The sequence below is a fragment of the Hippopotamus amphibius genome, chromosome 6 (genome assembly GCF_030028045.1).
Source record: "Hippopotamus amphibius kiboko isolate mHipAmp2 chromosome 6, mHipAmp2.hap2, whole genome shotgun sequence".
Classification (NCBI taxonomy): Eukaryota; Metazoa; Chordata; class Mammalia; order Artiodactyla; family Hippopotamidae; genus Hippopotamus; species Hippopotamus amphibius.
Genome location: NC_080191.1, coordinates 50,668,883 through 50,695,970, shown reverse-complemented (window position 1 = coordinate 50,695,970; position 27,088 = coordinate 50,668,883). Strand labels below are relative to the sequence as shown.

At 38.1% G+C, this 27,088-nt stretch overlaps 1 protein-coding gene across 2 annotated transcripts in view; it reads right to left on the bottom strand.

Annotated features, from left to right (window-relative positions):
* The window catches only part of GRM1 (glutamate metabotropic receptor 1), a 401,573-nt gene that overhangs the window by 45,730 nt on the left and 328,755 nt on the right, over positions 1-27,088 (bottom strand). For both annotated transcript variants that reach the window (XM_057740283.1, XM_057740284.1), the window contains exons 4-6: positions 21,881-22,127; positions 17,339-17,507; positions 6,232-6,358 (exon numbers count right to left, since the gene is read on the bottom strand). In XM_057740283.1, coding sequence (XP_057596266.1) covers positions 6,232-6,358; positions 17,339-17,507; positions 21,881-22,127 — 543 coding nt within the window. The remainder of the gene's footprint in view (positions 1-6,231; positions 6,359-17,338; positions 17,508-21,880; positions 22,128-27,088) is intronic.

Here is a 27,088-nt window from a genome sequence, read left to right as displayed (position 1 = left end):
AACTACTGAGCCCACGCACCACAACTACTGAAGCCCACATACCTAGAGCCTGTGCCTTGCAACAAGTGAAGCCACCGCAATGAGAAGCCTGTGCATTGCAACAAAGAGTAGCCCCTGCTCACGGCAACTAGAGAAAGCCCACACGCAGCAATGAAGACTCAACACAGACAAAAATAAGTAAAATTTAAAAATGTATAGATTAAAAAAAAAGAAATACTAGAATGATTGTGTCATAAGATCCATAAGGATAATATCTGGCAAAAACAGAATGGTTATCTGGTAGCACCAGATGAAATATCCAGTAGACACTAGATAAAATTCCAATGGAAAAAAAATGAACTTGTTTCAGTAGAAACAAATTGGCCACAAAATTAAACACTAATGGGAAAACATTTCCAGGATAGCAGATGTGGCCAGTTCATGCTTCATTTGTCATTAAATTAATCTGGAAAAACTGTAAAGGTGGGAACACTGACTGATACAATTGCAAAAGAATCCTTTGAGTAACTCCAAATGCGTTGCATACAGCTATCTCCTTCTATGGTTTATAAATATGTGGTAGTTTAAATAGTGTGTTTATTTTCTGGATGGGTTGAAGCTTTTCCCTGTTGAAAAGCCACAATACTAATAATGACTAAAATATGATCAGGCTTGTAGTCTTAGCATGTTCTAACTTACCAATCTAGTGATATTGGAACATTTCATTGGAATATTTATTCGTGTATTTAAATTATGTAAGTCTGTCTTTATTCCCAAACCTCTGGACAAATAAAAGGGACCCTTAATACTGTTGAAGTTTACATCCCTTAGTGACTTTAAACTGAGGGTTTTCAGAGAGCCTCCAGAAGCTGAAGGCTTGTGGGAGTTAACTATTAACCCAAGAACAGTGAAGCAAGCTGATGACTATACAATGGTCTTCCATGCAAGATCATCTTAAAATTCTTATATGTATCATACTCTCCTTTGTAAGCTCTTGCTTACTCATACTTTTCTTCTTTACTGATTAAAAGCTATACAAACCTGAGTTTGCCTTTAATATTCTACTTACTAGTAATAAATACTTGCCTAAACCTAGGTTTTACTAGGGACAATCATTATTTTAACTTAATAATTCAATTATATCAAGCTATTTTAGGTATATTATAATGATAATCTTTGTAAATGCAAATATTTCACAAGTTCAAATATTTGAAAGGATTCAGAAGACTCACAGAACATCCTCACGTAATGTTTTCATTTAAAGGCAAAAGGTAAAGTACAGTAAGACAAAGACAGTGCAGGTTAGCAGCTAGGGACCGGGAGGTATCCAGGTGCAAGTTCTCTCGGACCCTTATTCCCACAAGGGCATACTTCAACTGTGGACTGAGCTACCAAAATCTCCGCGATGAATATTGGTTGTGAGACAGCTCAAGATAGAAGTTCTCAGTGAAATGTTTTATGACCCTCAAGTCGCATAGCCAAGTCAAGCTGTCTAATAAAATATGCCAGGGGAAATCCATCAGTAAATGAACTGACTTTGGTTGTTGCCAGTGGAATTTCAAACTTTAAACTGCATATCATAGATCCCAGTCTTAATGCAGCCAGAAACCAAATACTGATACTCAGCCATCTCCATAGATAATCATAGTCTTCCAAGTCTAGCTGTAAATTAAGCCTGTCCTACACAGTGCACGACACACAAATGAAGAAAAACATCCTTATGGTAGAAGTATAAGTATTCTTGTGTTGTAACAGTAGCAGTTTGTCATAACAACATCCCAAAACAATATACTTACACCACCACTAGAGTCTAGATTCTTTTCCTTATATGGAAACCAGGATTTTCAATACCAATCCAGGACCACCCAAAACAGAACCATCTGGGGATTAGGATTGAACATTTACATTTTGAATAAGCTTCTTAAAAGTTGTTTTTTCTTTTTCCCTTTCCTTGTTTTTTTAAATTTTTAAAAAATTTTTTTAAGACATCCTAAATTTGGGAGGTGCTAACTTTGCTATATTAAGGGAATTAGATAAAATATCCATATTGTCCACATATGTGATGTAATATACTTATTTGTCCTGTTTTGAGGTTTAAAGAGAAGAGTTGCCCAACCTCCAGGTGTGTTTGGGTATTCCAAGACTAGCAGGGTGGCGGTTAAGTTCAACCAGTGATGAAGAGTGAGTGTGCTGAGCTTACCTGACCCCCAGTGCCCAAAAGGAGAAGACTTCAGTGAGCGTTGTGCATACTATTGATCTATCTAAAGCACGGAGAACTTAAGGACCTGGCAGTGTCCATGGTCAGACAATCCAGAACCATTAGACAAGCCAGTTCCCTTCAAGTAGACTGCAAATTACTGAGCAAAATCCAAGAGAAGGGGTAGTCACCATGATCTGAGGACGAGGCGTTATTCCTAATTTTTGCACCAAATATTAGCTCACTTGTAAGATCCAAATACATTGCAGGAAGCTAGAATGTAATATCTGACTTCATTCCAATTAGGTAAAGACAAATTTAATATGAATCAAGAAATAAAGATAGGCCAGAATTATTCTGTCTAAAGGGTGTTGGGGCATTTAATAACATTTATGATAATCCTTCATGATTTCATAAGGTGTCATTGAAATGTTTCTTTAACATTATTACATTAATATAAATTACCTACAGAGTGAAATTCTGTTTATTATTCAATGTTTAACTCAAATTTCCCTTCTTCTGTGAAGGTTTTTTCTCTTCCCAGAGAGGAAATGATTGCTTTTTTTCTCTGTATTTACATGAAATTTTGTAGGTACTTCTGTTGCAGAACATAATTGCCTGTTTACATATCTGATTTCATATGAAGCTTCTCTTCCAGGACATTAACCTTGTTTCATTCACCCATATATCCCACTTTCTCAAAAAAATACCTGGCACAAAGTCGGTGGTAGTGTATAATATGAAAGTAAATGAATGAGTAGATAGTATGAGAGGTGGCAACAACTGTTGGAGGGGAAAAATAGTTTAAAAGTTAATTTCTGTAACTTAGTAGTGTTTTCTATTTTTATTGACAAGAACTAGTGTAGTTTGGCTTTATGAGGAATTATTTCATACTATTTGACTATTCAAAAGGAATAAGCAGCATTGGGTTACATATAATTGGTCCATGAATTGTTAAGCTACTGTTAAGTTGCATATCACGGCAGAAGAGATCCCTGTTTATGTATCACAAGAATTAAAATATGAAATTTAAGTGTTCAATTAAAATGTGCATTTTTCCAAGAAGAAAATATGAGACACTTATTAACAGCCTCAGAAGTCACTTCCTCTAAGAAATATACACATTTTTTTCTTCATAGCAAAAAACAACATATTCTAACGAAAATAAAAGCTTAACGTCTTTTTATTCATTAATATTAGAGTCTTTGGAGCATGTATGAAAAGCAGCTATTACACAAAATGATTTTAAGCATATTTTAACAAACCTCACCTTCAGTAAAATACACACTATTTTCCAAAGAGAATGATTTCTCGTTTTAACTAAAATTCAGTTAAAAAAATTCACACATGAAAATAAAATACCTACTTATAGGCAATGCATATACTCCTCTGAGTATTTTTACTGATTTTTGGTATTCTCTCCCTGTGAGTTTTCTTTTTTCACAACTACTGCTACCATGGTAACAATCAAAAACACATTGCCGTGTACTGCACCCTTGCTCTGAGTCTGACATGGCACCAAGTAAGTCACAAATTAGATCTCATTTTCCATTCATGTGTAAGACTGGAAGGGATGCAGAAACAATAGTCATTAAAACTAAATATAAATGGGTATGAGAGATGCATATTCTAAAAGACCTTAAACATAAGAGCTGCAACATTATTTGGATACATGATCCAAAAGTAGCCACTTGCCTGTTGCTATCAGATAAAGGCAGTCTCAGCTGTTGGTTGGCTCAACTCATTTGAATGTTAAAGTGTCTTTTACACATATGATGGATGATAGTAGATTAAATTCTCTAGAAAGATAATTGCATTAAAATTCATCTATTTATAATCAAGGAGGATATTTTTTAATGCTTTACTAAGTCAAAGAGCCTTAATCAATGATGGTGATCATTTGGCAATGGGCAGACAGTGTATCTACAGTGGAAGATCTCTAAGGAATAAAACATATGACTTTGACTTCCGTTATTATAGCATATTAGATCTTTAAAAAAAATTTTTATTTTAATGTTTTAAAATTGGATAGAAGTTCTTTTTCATGTATAAGCTCCCAGTTAAAGGGAAGATGAGGCAGTAGGAAAAGTCTGGGGAAGACTCAAAAATGTAGACAAGAGGAAAACGCTTGTAACTCAAAACCAGGACTTCTGACATTTAAAATTAACCCTAGAAAGGGGCTAGTTTTGTCTTTGAGCCTCTTCCTGGTCAGCTGTGGTCTCAGTCAAATACCAGAGAGGACTGACTTCTTTCTAATTCTCTCAATGAAACAAATATTTATCAGGCAGCAATTACATTCAAGGCACCAGGCTATGAGCCAGACTGTAATGTTTCTCAAAGGATGGGACAGGGACTAAGTGCCTCAGAATCTGCTGGGTCTCATCTCAGAACTAGTGAATGGGGGGGTCTCTGCAGATGGGTAATTCCCAGGTAATTTTTAAGCACATTGAAGCTGAAAACCGGTTTTCAGCTAGAGAATAAAGAAACATGTGAGATGTAGTTTATACCTTCAAAAATATTCTGATCAAATTTCTTTTCCTTTAAAAACAGGCTTTATACCAGGTGATTTCTAAAAGCTTACTGATACTCAGTTTATTTTCTAACAGGATTAACATTTTACAAGGTCTCTCACAAAGAATAATTTTAATTATGTGACCTGGTTCTACTCAGCCAGCCATTTTTGGTGTACTTTGAATAAGCCACACAATTTCTTAGTTTTATATTCTTATGTGGGAACAAGTGAAAAAAGTAAACAACAATCACGAATGTTACCGTAATGATCTTCAACAGCACCCAGGGAGACACAGGATCAGCAGTCAATGAACTAGGATCTGTTTCTAACTAGCTGCATGACCTTGGGCACACACACACACCTCTCCAGGCCTCAGCTTGCTCGTTCTAAAATGAGGAGTTGCATTACTCAGATGACAAAGGCCCTGTGAACTCAAAGACAAAGTTTCTATGGCCCTATCACTCTTAAAATTTGTGAAGAGTAACTGTGAAACACCTCTGATCTGTGAGCTCATACCAGGGAGCTCCTGGAGTTTTGGAAATCAAAATTCATATATCTGAACATTGCTTTTGGGAAACTTATAAACTCATGTAATCCATCCATGTGTCCCACTGATTTTATGAGTAAACCATCTCTTGCATTCATGTATTCCTCTCCATTACTGTAGCAGCTGCCCTAGTCCACACCCTTTGAAATCACTCACTTGGATCAACACAATAGCGTCCTAACTTCTCTCGGTTTTTAGTCTAGGCTAACTACCCTCCTTCATATAACCACCAGGGTCATCTTTCTGAGACACAGATATCATGATGTTATTCACCACTTTAAATTCTTCAGTGGTTCTCTTATGCTTAAAGCCAAAATCCAAACATTTAGAAAAAGGTCCTACAGAAGCTCCTTACCATTTACTGCCAGTGTACTCATCCAATCTCATTTCTGACCACATGTCTACTAAGCCTTTGTATTTATCAAACAACCCCATATACTTGTTCCATGGTTTTCCCCAAATGTATTACATGCTTTCTCGTTTCCCATGTTCTACTTTCTGTCTGGAATGTCTTTCATCTCCTTGTCCGCCTAACAAACTTTACAGTAGTTTATAAATGTCTCTATTGTAGTAATAACTATTTTATATTTTTACAAGTTTCTTCCCTTATATATTTTAAGTAAAATAAAGCTGGGGCTGTGTTTCACTCATTTTTGTGCCTTTAGGTCCTGCAATAGTGCCTCATATTTAGATGTTCAAGAAATATTTGCAAATATAATTTCAGGTGACTAGAAATATCTTCAGATAAAAATTTTAAAAAGAAAAACAGGAACAACTGGTATACACGAAGAACCTTTGAATTCAATTTTATTTATATTTAAATGAACTTTTAATATAGATTATGAAAACATAAGAGGTTTCTGTGTACACTTTGACATGAGCAGTAACAATGTAAATAAACATTGAAAAAGGAGCTAATCGCTCACATTGTAAACAATGGGCACATCGGAAAGGCCAACATTCAGGGAAAAGGCTGACAGGTGAGGCATCTCCTACCTGTTAGATCTCCATTGGGCCACCATCCCAAGTCACAAGCTTTGCAGGTGAATTCATCTTGCACGTATTCATTCTCTTTGCAAGCAGTGCAAATCCAGCAGCAACTGACTTCTCCTTTCCGTATGACCTGTAACATAGCGATGTTTCATATGCCTTAAAGATCGTTTCTCCAGGAAGTCTTTTTTTTTTCTTCAGATGAAGCTTTGTTTTCACACTACGATTTTTTTTAAAAAAGTAACTTTTCAAAAAATCATATATGTCAAGGAACTTTAAATACATGGATTAGGATATACCTTATTGTATCAGCGTTCAGATGCGAATTTCAGTTCATTCCACGTAGAATTTGGAGGCTTTTCAATAATAATTTCTTTTATAAAAGGAATTAAGCAGTTGAATTTTATCATTATTTATGTTAAGATGTATTAATAATTCTCAGAAAAGTAAAAATACATTTTTTATATTGCTATGTTTTAAGTTCCCTTTACTTCCATAGTATCTAATATGCTGTTAATCCCATTCATTAAAATATTTTTTCTAAGATAGCTTGTTTTTCATTGTGTAAATTCCATTTTGATATGTTCTTATCTGTCCATGTGTCTTCTCATGATATGCGTGTTTTCTTTTAAATCCTTTCGTATGTATTTATAGTAGGTATTTTAATTTGACTGCTAATTCTATCATCAAAATAATATTTGAGACTGTTTCTATTGCTTGATTTTCCTTCGGGTAATGTGTCACATTTTCTCACTTTGTCACATGTCTAAAAGATTTTAGTCAGATGCTGGACATAAGGTATAGAGCGCTGGATTTTTTTCTTGATGAAGTATTGGCCTTTGTTTTGGCAAGCAGCTTAGTTACCTGTGGCTCCGTTTGAGCCTTGTTTTTCATTTCTTAGGGCAAGTCTAGAAGAGTCTCTACTCTGGGAATAGTTTAGCCTCATTATAAAGTGTGACCCGGCTGGGCTCTCTACTTAACTCCTTGTGTATTCAGCAAGGCATCACCACTCTGGCTTGTAGAAACTGGGACAATTCTTGGCCTGTGTGACTTCTGGGAATTCAGCTCTCCAGTACTTGTTCTTTACCTGGACTTTTTGAATTCTACCCTACTCATGCAGATTCAGTCAAATACTCATGGGAACTCACATGCCAACTCCTGGACTCTTTTTCTGCGTAGATCCATCTTCTTCCTGCCTCTGCACTACAAGTTCTGGCTGCCTTGGACTTCCTAAACTCTGATTTCTGTCTTCTTAAATTTTTAAGATAGTCAAGTTCTGTTTGTATTCTTTCTCAGTAAACAACAACTAGGAAATTGCCTCCAGACAGAAAGCCTGAGTAATTTTAGGGTTCACCTTTTTCATTTCCTTTCAAGTCCTTGAAATCAGGGTCATGCACTGTTTTCCAATGTCTGAACACAGTTGTTTCATACACTGTGTCAAGTTTTCTGGTTGTTTACAGCAGAAAGCAAAGTCTGTGCTCTGCTGTCCCCTGTGGCTAGAAACAGAAGTCCCTCCCTCACACATATGACATCATCAAATGTTTGCATATGTAAAGTCAGAAGTTAACCTGTGAATATTGCCAGACCTTAAAATCACACAAATTCTATCCTTTGTGAAAATAAAATTATCTTCTTGTAGATCAGGTCAAAGTTTTTACCACTGTTTTAGAGTTGCATGAAAAATATCGAATGACAGTATATTTTCAGAAATTGTAAAAGATTTTCTTTCTCTTCTTTTACTCTCAAATAACTTTAGAAGGTAGACTCAAATTAAGTCTTTTTGAAAAATTCACACCTATCCTCAGCATAAGCATGAGAAATCTATATTCCAAATGATAAATTTTTCTAAGTGCTATTAGAAAAATTAAATGAGTACTCCTTTATTATTTTAATTAGTATAAGTACAAAATAGTGCATATCTCTTCAATCAGCTTTACTTTTTTTCTAACTATAAAATGGATACTACAAATTAGACAAATTCAAAAGATAATAGTACTAAACAAATTTATTTATGCTGGATGGCTGGTGAAAAGTAGATCCTCTGGGAAACCGGCACATAGAAAATATTTAAAATTAAGCTTTGAATGACTGAATAAATGAATGAATAAGTGATTGGTTTATACCTTTAATAAATAATGAAAAAAGAACTGCTCAAATGGAATTTTTTTTTTATCACTTATTTACCCACCAAATACGTGCACTCTTGCCACACAATGTCTAAAATATGGGATTTATCTTTTCTGTCTCTCAGCCACGCCTCTGGCCTCAGAATGCTGAATTCTGGTCCCTGCCTCCTAATCATATAACATGCCTCGAATTTCTTCTCACCTCAGAGTCACATGCACGCAGCTGCCAAGATCATCTCGATGGCCTGTGGGCTCCTCAAGAGAAGGGAATCATGCCATACTTTCATTGTTTTCAGATCACAATCATCAAGAAATGTACCAAGAACACACAATAGGTGGCCAATGAATGAGTGCTGAGTTGATTTTTTTTTTAAATGTAATTCGGCCACTCAAGGAACTTCAGTGCCTCTGTTTCCTAATACCTTTGAAATATAAGCTCTTTGGTCAGGCATTCGCTTAGTCTCTGGTACTTGTTTCTGCACCTAAGTTCCACTGTTAACAATCTCTCACATAAGTCTGCCAAACAAGGAAGAGCAGCTTCTGTGTCATCCCCTGCTTATGTCCTTATTAATGTCCATATAACTGTTCGTTTTGGGGAGGCTTCAAGTAGAGGAGATACATCATCTAATTTGTTTTTCATCTGACTGGCTTTCTGTAAGGATTATTATGGCTGCTGTTTAGAGAATAGATTTTAAGGAGGGCAAAAGAGAGAGAGTATGTGTGTTGTTTAATCCATAGCTTTAACATGCAACAATATAGTAAACAAATAAATATATTCTAATAAAAGAAGGACTATCCCTTTCTATTGAGAATAGCATCTTTCCTCCATCAGTCCACATATGTCACTACTTTCAAGTCCTGACACATATTCCGGGAAGTATTTCTGGTGCAGTGAGCCCTTTGAAACATAACCTTATTTAGAATTCTCTATAATTAAAATATACTTGGCATTTTATTACCACAAGTTAGTTAGCTTTTGTCCTCTAATTTTTTCTCATGTATATGGTAGATATATTTCTTTCATATGCTTTTTAAAAAATTCTTAAATTATTGTCTCTAATTTGTTTTAATCTCTGCATATCACAAAAATTATTTTAAATTATTTGAATATTTTTTATACTAACTGATATTTCTTTTACACGTAGTATACACTCAATAACTGAATAATGTATTGTTTCATTTTTGTTACCGTAAAACACTTTTTATGACAGCTCTGTCATGATAAGAGATTTGATATTTCTCTGAAATTGCCCTCGAAGGACCAAGACTTCCCAAGACATAAGAACTGTTTCGATTCCTTTTACATCCTGTGTACGCGGTGCTCTGTTTATTGTTAGTAAGACTAGAAGACCTGCTGCTCCACACAAGGCTATGATTCAATTCCACACACACTGCAGGAGTCAAAGTATTCATGCCATAGGAAATCAAGTGTTCACTTTATGACTACGTTTCTGAAGTGACCTGAAATAGATTTTCTGAATTTAGGCTTTATTTAGAAAAAAGACAAAAGAAAGTAAACAGCATTAAGAGAATATAATGATGGAAAAGTAATGATAAATCAAAGCAAACAGAAATTTTCTTCAGAAGGGAAATGCCTGGAAGACTAAACAAATAGACACGGGTCCTACCTAATTAGGACTGTAGGAAAATCAGGGAGGGAGGGAAGGGCTAGTCCTACCCTCCTGTGTCCCCACAACACCCAGTATGAGAGCTTGGGCAACAATGGAACTCTAATTGCTGATACAATTTTTCCAGATACACTATGAGTTCCTCAAAGGAAGGGCCATGTTTCAGCTTCCTTTGCATTCTCAGTGCTAGCATAGTTCTTTGCACATATTAGTTGCTCAATAATTACTCAATAATGTATGTGAAAGATAAGAGGGAAATAATATGGAATATGATGTAAACAGAAGAAATGAAAATGAAGAATTCAAAGAGAATAAAAAAATAGGAGGAAATTGAAGAGAGCCTTGCAAGAACCATAGAAAAATATCAATTTAGGAAAATCCCTACATTGTAGTTTATTACAGGAAAAATGTAACAAAAATCATATAGGAAATGATACAGATCAACCGGTTTGCAAGGCAGAAATAGAGACACAGATGTAGAGAACAAACGTATGGACATCAAGTGGGGAAAGTAGGGGGGTGGGGTTGGGGTGGGATGAACTGAGAGATTGGGATTGCCATATATACATTACTAATAAGAAAAAAATTATCAAATTGTACACGTTAAATACATGCAGTTTATTGTATGTCAATTATATCTCAATAAAAGTTCTTAAAAAATCATATAGGAATACAAAATGATCACAAAAATGGACATACATTGAACCAGACCATGTGCAAAGCACTCTGTACAGAATTGCATTAACCCTCATAAGCATTCCATGGAATGAAGTTAATTATGTACGTTTTGCAGATGAGGAGACAGCTGCAGAAGGGATCTTTACCTTGTGCAAACCTCAGGTACATCACCTCCAGTTATTTTCAAGAACTAGGCTCTTCCTCATGTAAAAACAGCTGTCAAAATGATGACATGTTACGCTGATAATAAAAATTATATCTCAGAGATTGGCAGATGTATATTCAACCAACCTTTATATAGTGGCCCAATGTGCCAGACATGGTGTTATGCATGTGGATAAATAAATAAAAAGACCTGATGACCATTGAGGTGAAGAAGCTCAAAATCTGACATAATGTAGTAAGTGTACTGCTAGAAGGAGGAAGGAAATGCTTCCACAGGGCATGAACATTCAACCATTCATCCATTCATTTGTTCACATTACGCATTCAAAGTGCCAGGCACTATGTCAAGTCTAGTGACTATCAGTGAATGAAACAGGTCATTTCCCCATCCTTGAGGAGCGTCATTCCAGAGAAGGGCTTTGAGAAAACTACGGCAAGAAAGAGGAAGAGGGTTCAGGGCAGGGACAAGGTAAAGCAAGCCTAGTGCCTAGGGACCAGACTTAAAGAGGCCTTTGAATCCCTCAGTGTTCTGCACGTACCCACCCTGCACTTGCAGGATCTTGATGGGGGGCGGGGGGGGGGCCTCTTTAGGGTCTGTGCCCTGGGTTCCTCGCTTGCCTCACCTTAGTCCCAGTCCTGATAGGGAGGCACCAGGTACCTGGAATTGGGGATGGCAATTTTGCGAATGGTGGTCAGGAAAGGCCTCGAGCAGATAAGCCATTTGAGTAAAGACTTGAGAGAGGGATAGGGAGGAAGCTCCATGTATACTGGGTGGAAGAGATTCCTCTGCCTACGTATGCTATTGTCTCCCTTCTCTGCTTTTCTGTGTATGTGTGTTACACTTCAATAAATGTTTACTTAGAAAAGAGATTGAGCCCTGTTTAGGCCACTGCCACCTCAGCAGCTCTGCTGTGCTCCTGCTCTGCCCAATGTCACGTGATTCAGCAGGAGCTCCAATTGGCACCTGTCCCCCAAAGTGGCAGACAAGCTGGGTCTGGGGCTGAGGTGATCATCAAAAAGTTCAGTAACCAGGAGACCAACTTAAACCCTGGTCAAATCATGAGAGGTGAAGGTGTAGGTATTACTCAGAGTGGCTGTGGATAAATTAATGATGATTCCATAGAATTTCTCATTGTGAGCAGTGCTTGCCAATTTTCCTCCTCATCCAGAGACACTATAATAATTTCATGCTTTCACATGCACAATAAAATACAGAAAAACCCAATATCTTGTCTTCAATTTTTTTCAAAATTTTAGCCAATGTGTTTTTGGTAGCTGGGGCAGATCACATCATCGTTTCATAAGCTTCTCAGATAAGGAATTTTTGATATTCCTGTGGACAATTTTTGTTGAGAACCTGCATCTTGCAGTGGAATTTAGAAAACATTACATAATGAAGGAACTATGTCATTGTTTCATTGGTTGCCAAAATGGTTACATTAACTATGAAGAATTTAAATGGGTAGTTTGTTTTGATTCACAAAAAGAGGAAGCTGAGGTGGATGAGACAGCTGTAGTTGACGATGTTATTGCTAACTTTCTTGGCTGGTCTTATGGCCATGTGAGAATTATCCTTATTCTTAGAAAACAAAAGCTGAGATATAAAGTTTTATGGTATTTGCATTTCATATTCAAATGATTCAGGGAAAAAAACAGTTAACCCAATTCTGAAGTATATAGTTTGTAAAAATATGTGTATCTGGGCTTTTCTTCACGTATATAAGGTGTATTTTACTATATGACAATATTGCATGTGTAATGAAGACTCATTTATGATATATTCCATGTTTACCTAATGTCTCCGTAATTCTATCTTATTCAGCCAGGTGAGAAGAGGCAGAAATAGTGATTTCTACTCTCCATGCCTGAACTCCCAGGCCCAAACCATCATCTTGGAGTAAAGAATCCAAAGACGAACTTAAGGGAAGAAAAAACAAAAGAGAAGAGAGGGGAAAAGAAAGACTAGGAGCCCAGTGAAAGCAATCTCCAGGACCCTTTCCCTGGGATTCTCTGCCAGTTTCCCCATCTCTATCAGAATCACTGGACCACCTTCACTAATATTTATTTCCCCCTCAATTCTAGATTCTGTTCCCTCAGCGTTTTTAAAGTGGATCTCTATTTACAATTTTGTTGTGAACTATTGAGAAAATAAGCTTTAGCAGTTGAAATTTGCATTTGTAGGAAATATGCCAGTTCATATAATGAAGGATGGTTGAACAACATGTGGCTGTGGGTTGATAAGAGCTTTGGGTTGGCTTCAAGCCCAGCTTGGCATTTGGTAGCTGAGAAAGCTTGGGGCAAGTGACTCAAGCCCTCTGGGCCTCTGATTTCTCATCTACAAAATGGGGCAATAATACCCCCTTTAAAAGGGTTGTTTTAAGGAATAATTGAAATGACGTCTGTAGAGCATCCATTCTTATATTTGCACAAGAGTATGCTTGATAAATGTTAGTTCCCGATCTCTGTTTGCCTCCCTTCTCCTTTCTTTCACTTTCCCCTCCTTTGCCTTCCCACCCTTTCTTACCTGTTTCCTGCCTTCCCTTCACCAAGAAAAATAGCAGCAGGCTTGGTATGGGAGACCAATCCACATGCCAGACCCTTGCTCTTTGCTTGTTGAGCCATTGTCCACATTTTCTGTGCTGCCTCAGCTTCTTTTTTGACCTGACCTGGCTCTTGGGAGTTCTGGACACTTCTGGCTGCCACTTCTGCCCACCTCAGTCTCTACTGCTACTGTATCATCAGCTGGCATCTCCAGGTGGCTCTCTCTCCCACGGAGGAGGCGTTGGATTTCAGAACTGCCTCCACTGCATTCACCACAGCAGGATCCCAGGCCGGCTATGTGAGATCCACGGGGACTTCTGCTCCCCCTGCTGCTTCCAAATTCAAAGAAGGTTCACATAACAGGACATGGACTCTCGCTTCCCCAGTAGCTGCCTGAGGGGCTCAGGTGACGTCATTTCCTGTGAACAAATGTTGACCACAGGAAGCAGAAAATAGAATGGCAGGAGTGCATACGTTTTTCTCCCTTTTTTGCTCCAATGGACAGTCCGAGCAGCCTGTCCAGAGATCTCCATGAGGCTGAGTTGTGCTTGGGGAGGCAGTGTCCTGTTCAATGATGCGTCACCTTAGTGGTGGAGGTGTTTTTCCATGCTTCCATGTCTCTCTTCCCTTTTCCTCTCACTCTTGTTTCCCTGGGATTGTATCTCCCAATAGTGCATTAGCACTTAAGCCTTGCTTTACAGCTTTAAGGGTTCAAGGGAACCTGAGCTAAGTACCTCTGAACTACATTGTCCAGGCTCTCTTTCCAGTGTCTTCTCCATGCAACTGGCAGAATGGAAAGACCTAATGGGAGACTGAAGAGATGGAGAGAGGAGAAAGCCTCATATCAAGGTATCCTACCGCTGCCACATCAGGAGGTATCCCAGGTAGTATATGTGACCTTCCCTGTTTCCCTCTAGCCCTGGGGTAGGAATGATTCCTGCTGTTGCTCATCTCTGAGTTGCCTCAGTGCCCCCTTTTCTTTTTTTTTTTTTCTTGAAGGAACTTTTATTGAGATATAATTGGCATATAATAAACTGCATATATTTAAAGTGTACAATTTGATATTTTTTTTCTTATTAGTAATGTACATATGGCAATCCCAATCTCCCAATTCATCCCACCCCACCCCCTGCTCCCCTTTTACTTTTGTAACCAGTTTTTTATACTAAATTCCCTCCATTAAACCACCTGGCATGGGTTGTTTCTTCCCCAACTTAACCCTGACTAATATAAGACACAACAATAAAAGTCTGATTTTATTTAGCTCTGTGTATGGTATGACTGAAATCAATTTCTCCTCTATACAATATTATATTTATAAGATGTTATATTTATATCTCTAAAATCAGTAACATAGGAAAACTGGACTTTTAACTACTTCAAAGGAAATTACAATAAGAAAGTTTTCTGGGTTATCACAAAAGAAGTCAAACGATTATTTCAACATAAGTGGCATTTAATATTTAAAATCAATAATCCTTTCCTAAAGGTTATGTTTCTCAGTTAGTACAAGTGTAATTCCTACAGTCACCTTTCAGGTTACTTCTTTCCAGTCTCTGTAGTGGCTACTGAGAAATCTGGCTCTGCATCCTGAACCTGGTAGGTGGCAAATTGACGATGTAAGAATATAAATGCTATTATTTAGTAAATGAGATTCAGATTTCATTTGTTTCTGTACCTCCCATGGTGCTTACGGGAAACAAACAAACATCCCCTCTCACCTCCACTCCAGGTGCTATTGAGAACGGGCATCCTTCAACCTGCAGAGTACACAATATTATGAAAATTGGACCCCAAGAGATTTGCATTTATAGCAAGTGCTCTGTAAAGGCTCAGCAATGATTTCTGGGATCTCTTTTGATAACGCTGCATGGGTGTAATGCAAATGTGTTGCCATAAATACTTCATGTAGCTTAGAGATGCATGCAGACAGCCATTCCTCTGAACTTGGGGGTGGGGGGAAGGTCTATCTTCTGGAGTACACACATGGGACTACACATGGTATGTGAGCTCCCATTCATGGCCTGCCAGCAGTCAGAGTAATAGGAGGGAATCCTGAAAGGGAGCTGGAATGCAGAGGATCTTTAGAGTGAATTGTTTTCTCTTGCCAGGGTTTTGCTTGTTTGTTTGTTTTTCTTATACTCTGAAAAACCAAACTTTGTAGTTCCATAAACTTTTTCACAGCAGTTGTCTGCACTAAAGACTCAGTGCTGCCACCCATGCTGGGAAGGAGATCTGAGATGAACATGTGACATCCTTTGGGTCACAGAAGAGCATAGTGCCCAGGGCTTCTGAGCTGTCCCAATCATATGACTTCGGGTCTCAGATGTGCTGGTTTTCCCTACCATCCAGTGGTCTGGCATCCTGTGTCAAGAGTCGAGGAGAAGTTTTAGGCCTCTCGATTTCAGAGGATATATTCCTAATACCACCAGATAGCCCGGTGAAAAATTCCATCTGGATAAGAATCAGAAGTGGATTCTTGGGGAGAAGCAGCCCTGAAGTACAGCCCATACACACTGGTTTGGCTGGAGCCATTCGTACACGACTGAAATGCTTCTGCACTGGGTGGAAACTAATGGTGTCTCCAAGCCTCCTGATGGCCCCACACGACCCTATCCAGGTAGGATTCCTCACCTAAATCTTCTCGTGGTCCAACAACTCAAAGATTAACTGTGGGCATTGTCGGTGTTCTCCAGCACCCTGTCATAGCACTAAAATGAAGTTCATTCTGATTGGTTAGTTGTCATGACAATTTAAGTATTTTTAATATCACATATGCAGAGAAGGCAGCGACATTTGAAACTAGGGTGAGTTGCCTCAGAAGAATATTTCATACTCCAAGTGACAGATTCCACTGAGAGTTTGAATCCACCCAGATAGCTCTTCACAGATGCTAAAAGATATTTCAAGTTCCAGATCCTCCACTTTCTTAGATCAGTAGGGATAAAGCTTTTCCAGCTGCTACACCAACACTACTAGACTCTTGCCCTAAAGACCCCTAAGTATACTTCTCAGGGCACCTGCGTGCATGGGTAGTTCTATGGCTCCTGTGAGTGGCACGGTTCTGTGGCAAGAGAGCAGGAGCCTCACACGATATCCATTCCAGTCCCAGCTGTGCTTTGTGACATTTACGTGACAGCCTGTCTGCTCCCAGAGATAAATCACAGAAAATTAGGGATGGGAAAGACCTATTAGGTCATTTAATCCACACTCCTGCCAGTTCACAATCACTCCCCTATGCTCCATTTCCTAGTGTATCAGCCAGATTGGTTTTTAAATAGCATGGGATACAGAGGGTGCTGTTTCCATGCCTTCTTCACCAAGAATTCTCTCTGCTCACTTAGCCAAATGCTCAGTATATCATGTTATTTACTCTAGTTTTAAGTATACGGTAATATCATGGACACTCACTTGCCCCAACCTGAGGGGGGAAAAGTTTCTGGGAATAATTAGAAAGTGAAGACTCTCTCTTGGCTAGGAAATACAGGTTTTATGAAAAAAATCAAAGAACTTGGTAGAGAAAAGAGAAGTGGTAAGCAGTGCTTCTGTGTTACCTCATTTCAACTTTTATTTTAGTTATACGCTTATTTGGCATGTTCAGCTTCTGCTTTCTTTAACAGTAGCTAGAACTATGACTAAGCAGTATCATTGGTTTTGGTTTCCACGTTTACTTCTGTTTCAATTTTTAATTTGATTATTCATCCCCTTGCTTTCTGTATTGTATTTAAGATCACAGCTCATCATTATGATTCAAATAAAGACTATTCTAAATATCCCAGTGGTTTGCCTATTCCAATTCCCAATCTTTCTTTGTCTTCTCAACTTTCGCTAAACTCAAGAACAGAAACAGTAAGCCTGGCACACCGTTTCTGGACAGTCTGGTCAAAGAAAAATGTCTGTGTTTTTCTTCGCTTGTGCCCAGGCAGGAGGTCTCCTCATGGACACCGTCCAAGAATGCATTTGTGACTGGCTTACCTTAATTTGACCCTTTAAGCAAGGCTCACTGCACACAGACCGTACCATTCCACTCTTGTTCATTTGGATTTTGTAATCATCGATGTTCAACACCCCTTCATGCCAAGTTCCAACATGTACATAGTCATAGCGATTAGCTTCAGTGTACTGCAGATTCATGATATCATACCTACAAAGAAAACAGCATGTGTGTCTTGGAGAATAGGTACTTGATGTAGAAACCAAAGAAATTTGGTAAATAGATAATAATAGAGAGAAGAGAGAAGTTAGAATCATCCCATGTCCTAATGTCAGCTACTGTCAATATTTTAGTTTATTTAGTTTAGTTTAGTTATGAATCCTCTGATTTTCCAATATATGTACTGCATTCTTCAGTCTCTGTTTGTGTATCATCCATATTTACTAAAGAATATATTATTCTTGTACTTTTCTCCCTGCTTATTTTCCAAAAAAAAAAAAAAACCAAAACTATATGTGCTGAGTTGATCACCATCTCCTTCAAACCATTATTCACTAAATTATTCTTTGATCAAGTAACAATTCTTCAGAACATTAATTTTTTAACTGAATTATTTTTATTCCAAAATTCTTTTTCACATTCAGTTGCCATTTTTATTACACTGGATTAAAAGAGGTGAGTTTTACCAAGTCTGGAACCTATTTTAGGTGCTAATAGAGCAAGGAATCTGAGCAATGCATCTTTAATTAGCAAGGATGTTGGAGATTTAACATCTTGAGCATTGACATTTAAACTGGTCTCTTCCTTGATTAGGACAAACATTTCTGAACCAAATAATCGGCATCAGTTATTTCAGTTGTTTCAAATGCTGCAATGCTACACAATGGTAAAATCTACATTTAGAAATCTCAGAGTGTGTTCTGGGGGCCAGATTCATCATTTCCCAGTGTGGGCAGTGGAGAGCATTTTCCAATTTGGTGGAAAAAACACAGAATTTGACGTTAGAATGTATAAGCTGGAATCTCTTTTCTAATGTTTTAAGAGTAGATTATACCTCTTAGGAATGTCACTAAACTCCATGAAGCTCATGGGGTTCTTGCGGGAACTTACTGACACAGGCATGTAAAAAACTACAGTATTTCACAATTGGGAGAAATGCATGTGTAAGGCAATATCACTATATCACTCATATCTGTAGTACTATTAATGTGCTAAAATGTTCTGGTTATTTCCATATTATAAGAAAATGAGAACATCTTTGTGTTGTCATAGCCATTTCTCTCTCAGTTATTAAAAATTCTCTGGTATTCTTCAGTCTTCTTTCCATGTTGCTATTTACTCCAAGTAAATTATAACTCAAGTGGCAGTTGCCCCCAAAAATGGATGTCTGACTCTCCCTTACTGGCCCCGCAAAGTGGGGTTCTTTCCTGCAGTACCTGTGCAAAGTCCTCACCCTCCTGCACTAGAATATGAGGTAATGTCTCTTACTCTTTGTGCTTGACCCAAAGAAATAGGTGGCAATTAACTAACACGTATTTCTCTTCCTCAGCTCTCTTCCTCCTCTCCACAATATCCTTACCTAACCCATCCTGGAATTCTTTCCCTCTAAACCTGATTCAGACTCAGAATCCTCCTCAGCCCAGCACTCCAGGAAGCTACAACCAATCAACCTTAGTTGGCATCTGAAAATGGCTATACCTGGCCTAGTTTTCATCTAGACAACTAATATCTTCTAATAGCTTTGCTGCCTGTTCTTAATGTGCAAAAGCATCCTGTCACCCACAGGGTTGCTAGTAGCTTCTACACAACCAGATTCTGGCAATTTCTATAAATAGCAGCCCCCTAAAGGGAAAAGAGACTCTGGGGGAGTAAAGGAAGTCTTTCCTCTACTTGTCCAGGTGAAGAAAACTTACCTGGAGTGAGAAGAGAGAATGGTGCACCTGGAACGCTTTACTCATCTCTCCGCTTTCGGATTTTTGGTTAATAGAGGGTTCTCATTCCTCTGGTTGCTGAGACAAGCCAGAATGTTCTCAGAGTAGCTCTCTGAGTAATATCCACGTGGGTATTAACTGTGGCCTACAGCTCGCACTCATCTTGCTGAGCAATGATACTAATCTACACCTCAAATATTTTTCCATTTTAAACTCCTTATGGTCACAGAGCCTTCTGTGAGTATTTAGTATGAGGAGTTTCCTTTTTCACTTCCTTTAATCTTTATGTGTTACTCCATATTACATTGTTAAATCTCCTTATATACTTTCAATGAAGACTTAGTTGTAATGCTAGCTTTAGAATATCTTTTTTCCTGCAAATCAGTTTCCTAAGACTTTTATTTCAACTTCCTCATTTCAATAGGAGAAATCAGTTCATCCTTCATTAGCATTTAGAAACTGAAAAATTCACAATGTTTTGGTATGAAAACATGCTTTTAAAAAGTCCCAAAAGCTGGAGAAAAAAAAAAATTCTTGAAGATACCAAGGGAAAAATACTGACTTACTAAAAAGAGTCCTTCCCCTGTACTGTGTGTGCTAATGAACACTGCTCTCTTCTCTTGACCCCAGAGTCCCTTCTCGGCATGTTGGCGGTTATTTGGAATACCCTCATGCTGTAAATTACAACTTTACAGCATCCTTTCAATGCATCCAATTTATGTTGCATGATGATTAACTAAAATAATTACAAGAGGGACCAAAAGCGTGAATGATGGTGTGACAGAAGATAGAAACAGAGGGAAGTGGTTGAAATAGAAATTGAACACAGATTAAGCTGACCAATTTCAAGCATGAGGAAATGATCCTTGGAAAGGGACCCAGGGGAAAACTCTTGATTTAAATATGTAATTAAAGTTGAAGGAGAAACAAGCTAAAATTGCGTGCCTGTATTTTGGATGACTTACAAATAGAGAGAGGAGGAGGAAACACATCTATGCAGTATGGGAAATGCATCTCACCCTGTCCTAGGCACATTGTGTATGTTACAGAATCATGAAGGAAGGTTTCCATTCCAAATCCAATTCTTTACAGTAGAACCCAGGATTACACCCTGGGGGTGTAAAGAGGGGTAGGAGGTGCTCAGTGCTCTGAATCTTAGACTTACTTTTTCCTCTGGTACCATTTCCTAAGGTGCTCAGCTCCTGGAAAATTTCTTCATGCCCAGGCCATCCTTCCCACTCTCATTTTCATCTAAAGCTGCCCCCACCTAACTGGCAGCTTGGAAAGAATCTAATCAATTCATCGCTTTAATTGCTGACTGCTACTGATATCATTTATCTTTCCTGGAGCTGTTGGATTTTGACAGGGAGAATCCACTTAGGCCCCATAAAGCACTCTCTAAATGTAGAACTTTAAGCTTACATGAAAGGAAGAGATATGTGGAGAATTATTTAGGGTCAAATAGTCTCTTACAGTACCTTTGAAATGACATTAAGGTTGCCAGAAACCTTGCCTAATTTTAGGATTAGCTAAAAGGCGAAAAGATTACAAGTCTCAGATTCAGATGGCACTGCCCCTACCAGCTACTCCCTGGGTGACTTTAGGTGAATTTCTTAGTTTCTCTGACACTCAGTTTTATCATCTGTAGAAGAAGATAATGATATGCCTATAGCGATGAGGATTAAATGCTTTGATGTTCCATTTTATCGCAACATATGCTTTTCTAAAATCTCTCATCCTGCAAACTTATATACTGAAATATAACAGGGCTTATGAGAAAAAAAAAAAAAAAAAAGAAAAGATTGTGGGCATACTCTGCAGCAGCCAGACTGAGGGCCTTTTTTCTTTCCTGTTGCAGATTTTAATTTTTATCCCACTATTCTGATCATCCCTTGCCTAAGAAAATTCCTGTGAATGAACACAGCTGCTCTTTGTACTAATATCATTCTCTACATACCAATTACATATGAGTAAACTGGCGTTACAAAAGCAAGTGTTGCAGAAAAGACTGTATATAAAATGACTTGGGAAAAATATATACAGTTAGTTAGATTTAATTTTCCTTTGTTTCTTGATTAATTCTTTTGAAGCCATAGAGACTCAATACCAGACTGAAAATTCTTTTCTTTCTTGTTCCAAGAAACATGTTAGCAGAAACATAAAGTTAGCCTGAGAAAAAGGGATACATATGTAGGACTTGGTTCTCATCATATATTAAGCTCTTTAAATAGGTGTAATATTAAAATATTCCACAGCCAGTATGGCATTGGGACCAATCAGTCAGAAGGATGCTGACCTGGATGTTGAAGTGCCAAGGAGGGTCCTGCTGGTCAGATGTAATCTCCTTAATTTCTTGGGCTTGCAGGGAGGTCCCAGGCATTCTGAGGGAAGACCGGGGATGATAGCTGGGAGTGTGAGAGGGGGTGGGTAGCACTGGCAGGATGCAGGATTATGGGTGTTTACCAATAAGTTTTTCAATGTTATATAATGTAATTTCCATCTAACATTAGCCCTGTCTTTTTAGCTATCTAGTTGTATCTATATTTGTGGCACCCAGAAACCATGGAACCAAAGGGACCCAGAGCGTCCATCTGTCTGTCTCAGAGAGGATCCCAGTGTTATTCGGATCTATTATGGAAAAGACTGCTTTACCTTCCAGGAGCATCCCCTTTCTCATCAAACCACACCTCCTCTCCAGATACACCGATGAACGTGGACTTGATGAGGAAGTCCAGGAGTTTGCTGCCATCGATGGGCTTCATGGCATCGCAGAGGCCTACATGGTCGGGGCAGAGGGCGTGGTGCATGTTCTGTAGCCCATGCGCCATGGCATAGATGGCATTGATGACAAACCCCATCTTACTGTCCTGGACATAGTTTTCTTCTAAGCTTTCGTTGCCTGTAACATAAAAACAGATTACTACCAAGGTTGTAGTAATGAAGTCTAAACCTGCATATTTAATTCTCAAATGCTTTTTCAGGGCTTTCAGAAAAAGAGAAAGGCAAACCTATCTGTTCAAGCTTTGTATCTGTGACTAGTTCTAGTGTATTCTATCTGCGAATAGTTTATTCAGTTGTATTTTCTGAATTCAATAATGGCTTTATAACATACAAAACAAAGCCCATAGAGGTGAAAATAAAGAACTTTCACATATTGCAAGGAAATCCTTAAGGAGCAATGAAAATAACTCTTATTTCCTCTGGGTTCACAGAGACATATTAAAAGTCTCCATATATCATAGTCCTGGAAAAGCATTTTTTATATCCTTTGTGACAATCCACAGTCCATCGTAAATCACTTTGTGCATTACCTAAACCTCAATATTTTCTTTTGATGATTCCATTATTTTTATCATCTCTAGGGCCACAAAAATCTAGAGTAAAAAGAACTAGGTAGTATGAATTTCTTCTTACATATGATTGGCGGTACAGAAATATTTGAATAAGATTTGCTAACTATTAGAAACTCAGGTAAAATGTTTTTTGATGACAGAGTCATACTACCCATGTAATTTAAACCTTTAGTTTTACCTGTGAATTCCAAAACCTCTGCAATCATTTCCACCTATGTCACAGGTGACAGCCTAAATAGGTCACTGAACCCTAAGGTGACTGGGCTGGAGAATAACAGAGTATTTTAGGAACTTAGAGAGCTTGAAGTGTTTAGAAGAAATGGTAATGAGTTTTGACTTTGATGTTGAGCTTGAGATGAAATGAGGCATTTTTAAAGAGTCCTATTTAAGACTAATCTATTTAGGTACAGTTGAAAATGCGAAAAAGATACATGTGCATCTACCCTAAGAGTGAGATACAAAATACTCGGGCCAGGTTGGGGGGAAAATTCAATTTTAACTCATCTTCCAGTGTTACTTAGTAGGCAATTGTTAAAAGTGTGATTTGCTAAAGTAATATTTTCCTAGTTGAAAGAACACTTCCCAAGAGAAAATGGAAGTAAGAGAGGCAGAAAGGGCATTTTAAAATCAAACTGCACAGAATAAGTATAGAAAGTTATGTAAAGCAGAAAACAAACATCCTGTAAAGTCACTGAAATAAGGTAGTTTACGTCTGTCACTCAGAACCCCTGGGTCTTAATGTTAGTTTGTTTTCCTTCTTTTTTATATTAAGATATAAAAGAGATAAATTAATGCCATCTGTCTGATAAGTTTTAGACGAGGCTTTAAAGGCTGCCTGAAACCTCCAAGTGCTGGAGCTAAATGTTAAAGCTGTTAGGGATAAGATAAATTATAAGAGAATAAGAGAAATTACTGGTAGTTAAAGAAGAAAAAAAAGTACACAAAACTTGGATGGCAAAATAACCTTCAATGCAGCAGTTACTTAAAGGGTCCTAGCAGCTACTTAAAGGGTTCTACTAAAACCATCCCCTTGAAGTGGCAGCTATTAAAGCCAACCCCAGGAACAAACTATAAGAAAATATGTGTTCTTTAGCAAATGGAAAGTTCTCTATTATGGACAAAGCTTATGACCACTGAGTTTATGTTTTGTTTTTGTTTTGATAACTGCTGTTAAAGATGTATTATGTATTTAAAAAATTATGTTGATGTCCCCAGTACAAATTTCTTAAGCTGTGTTGTCTAGTAGATGCCTTATTCATCAGCTCTGGAACTGTAACTGGTCTTGCATTTATTTGAGATCAATGTTTTCCTTTTTATCCTTGTTTGGGGCTATCATATAACTATCCAAACTGGGTTACTTTTGTGAATGAAGTAATATATTATTCCAGAAACACAGGTGTAATTAAAGCAAACTGGTCAAATGGTGACATATTTCATGAGCAATGCCGACTTCTTACTGTATCTGTTTACTGATGTTATGAGTAAGATATGTGTGTATATATGTATACATATGTATATATATGAAAAATATATAAAATAACACATGTAAATATATACACATGCATGTATACATATATATATTTACAAATATACAATAAACAATTAGTGGAATATTCTTCATTTAAACTAATTTTACACTTATCTAATTTTAATGGGAAATATATGCATTAATAGTAATACTGGCTATTATTTTTCGTGTTTATTATATTCAATACTCAAATAATGAGCTCATGGTAATCCTGCCAAATAGACATTAATCTCACTGTGTATAAGTGAGGAAAGAGCAGTGGTATCAAAATGCCCCCTTGATACTTATTCTTTCTGTAACTTGGCAGAAATGAGGGTGCAGATTTAGAAGACTACAGAGGAGACACTTTTCTGGTGACTGAGGACAGGGCATCCTGCTGTGCACCAGTATTATTGTCAAGCTTTTGGGGGACTTCTTTCTGGGATTGTTCCAAATGTGCACAGCTGTTGCTCTGACTAGATGTACTGACACCCAGTCTATTAATTGCAAATTATGACAAAGAAGCCCATCCTCTCAGTATTTATCATACAGGAAACCAGGAGGCTAGGCACATGTTTTCAGGGAGTATTTGTAACTCAAACCCCTTTCCAAATAAATACAAACAGCTTGTGTGTTTGTGTAAATCTGAAGTGACACATGCACTCCCCTACCCTGCCAGTCCACTGAGTCTGCATATGAAGGGGCTGCTACTTCTCATCAGTAAGAAGTCTCTCTTCAGCCACTACCCCAGCTCAGGGTGAACTAGCATTTGGGAAGGTGTGACAGAGTTAGAAAATCACCTGGTCTTTACAGGACCATTTTCTTCGCCATAGCAACAATCCCAGATAATTCTGCAAGAATTTATCATCAAACAGAATATGTTACAGGTTTTCCTTTTGCCCAAAGATCCTATGTTTTCAGGACCAGCAAGTAGAGAATCCAAACTAATAATATTGTCACTTGGTGGGAAAGTGGAAACACTCTGATTCCCTGGTGTTTAGTGCCTTTTTAATAACACTAGTCTCAGAGTTATTAGTGAGAAGGGGGTTTTATGATTCATTTTCTGCGGTGCATTAACTGTTACAGGCCACTAGGGTATCATTAAACCATTACCTTTTCTAATATACTAAATGGAATCAAATAATTGTAGTTGACTGTGTTTATTTACCTTCAAAAGAATACCTGCCTAACCACTTCACAGTAGATTGTGAAAATAGCTACCTTGATTCTAAATAGTAATCTTGTTCTTATTGCAAAAGCACAATAAGGGCTATAAATTGCTGCCTGAGTGCGGCAGCACACAGAGCTTCCACAGGGGTGGAAACAGACAGTGTACCTCCTGAAAGCAGGAAAATCCAAGGTGGTGGGGAGAAGGGTTGGCAATTCTATGTGCTGCCACTTCCGATGGCTATTCAAGGGTGGTATAGCAGAAAGAGCTCTGGACTAGGCACTTCGACACCTGGGACGAGTAAAATGGAGCAGGACCCTGTAGGGCCCTTCTGGGTACAAATCCTTTCCATGCCCCCAGTTTCTTGTTTGGAGGAAATAGCCTGCATTCAACCTCCTTGACTTTCCCTGAGTTTCAAAGTGCAGATTCAAACAGCTGCTTATCAGGGAAGAGAGGGAAAGCAGAAACAAAGGAGGAGCAGTCAAGAAACAATAGTGCCGCCACGGAGCAGGGTCCTGGTTCCTCCTCAAGGGGTATACATAACAATATCTTCCAGTTCTTCTGCGAGAACCAAGGCCCTCACCCAGGTGGAGGATTGTAACTTCAGGCTGAGCACAAGATTCCTGGAAAGCACCCTGTTACCCTACCACTAACCAATCAGAAGAAAGCCATACACCCTGCAGCTCTTACCCCAAATTTTGCCTATAAAAACTTCTCCCCACCAAACCATTGGGGAGTTCTGGTTTTCTGCGCATGAGCCACCTGTTCTCCTTGTTTGACCCTGCAATAAACCCTTCTCAGTTCCAAACTCTGACGTTTCAGTTTTTTTGGCCTCACTGTGCATTGGGCACATGAACTTGCAGTTAGTAACACTAGAGGCAGTTCTGCTATAACACATCAACAATACATGTCCAACAAGCCATGGGACTTTGACAAGGGTCTAGACCTTTTTGAGCCTCTGTTTCCTAATTTAAAAAAATATCACAAGTGGATCAGATTATCTTTCTGAAGATGTCTTTCCCCTTTAAAGTTTCTGTGCTTTGCTTCCCCAGTTCCACATTTGTTGGTACTTAGCAAAGTCCTTTACATATGCTATCTTTCATTAATCCTTACAAAACTGTATGACTTTTGTTTTATTATCACCATTTTACAAATGAGAAGATTAAAGCACAGATAAGTGGAATAACAATTGGGGAGAAATGCCCTTCTTTCCCTTTCCCTTCAGTTATGCTTCTTTGTGAAGAATTAATATTTCTTTGTGAAGAGATTCCTACTGAGTACCACCTCAGGCCTCTTGTCTTACCCAATGGGAAGAGAAGAGTGATTCATTTTTTTGTGGGATTGAGAAAAAGAAACTGGGCATGCTCAACTCAGCCCCTTTCTCTCTCATCTGGAGGCCAACACTTGACAATTTTCAAAGATTCTGGTTGATTCTCCAGCCTTTGAGAAATGTGGGCTGTAGTTGTCCAGCTGTGCCTGGAGGCTAGACAGGTTAATCTATCTAGCACTGAAAAGTCTATTGTGGTCATATATATGATCCATGTCCCTAATACAGTTTGGTTTTTGTTTATTTGTCAGTTTTTTTGTTAAGTTTTAAAATTTTCTGCACTGAGGTATAACACATATGGTGCAGAAATCTTTACTGTACAAGTTAATAAATGTTTACATATGTATATACCCACGTAACCACTCCCCAGATCATGATACAGAGCATTTCCACAGGCTTCCACGTATTTAGAGCTTCCTTAATTTATACCAGCAATGTTTTGTAATTTTTCAGTGTGCAGAGCCTAGGTATTTGATTTTTATGGCACTACTACAATTGGTGTACT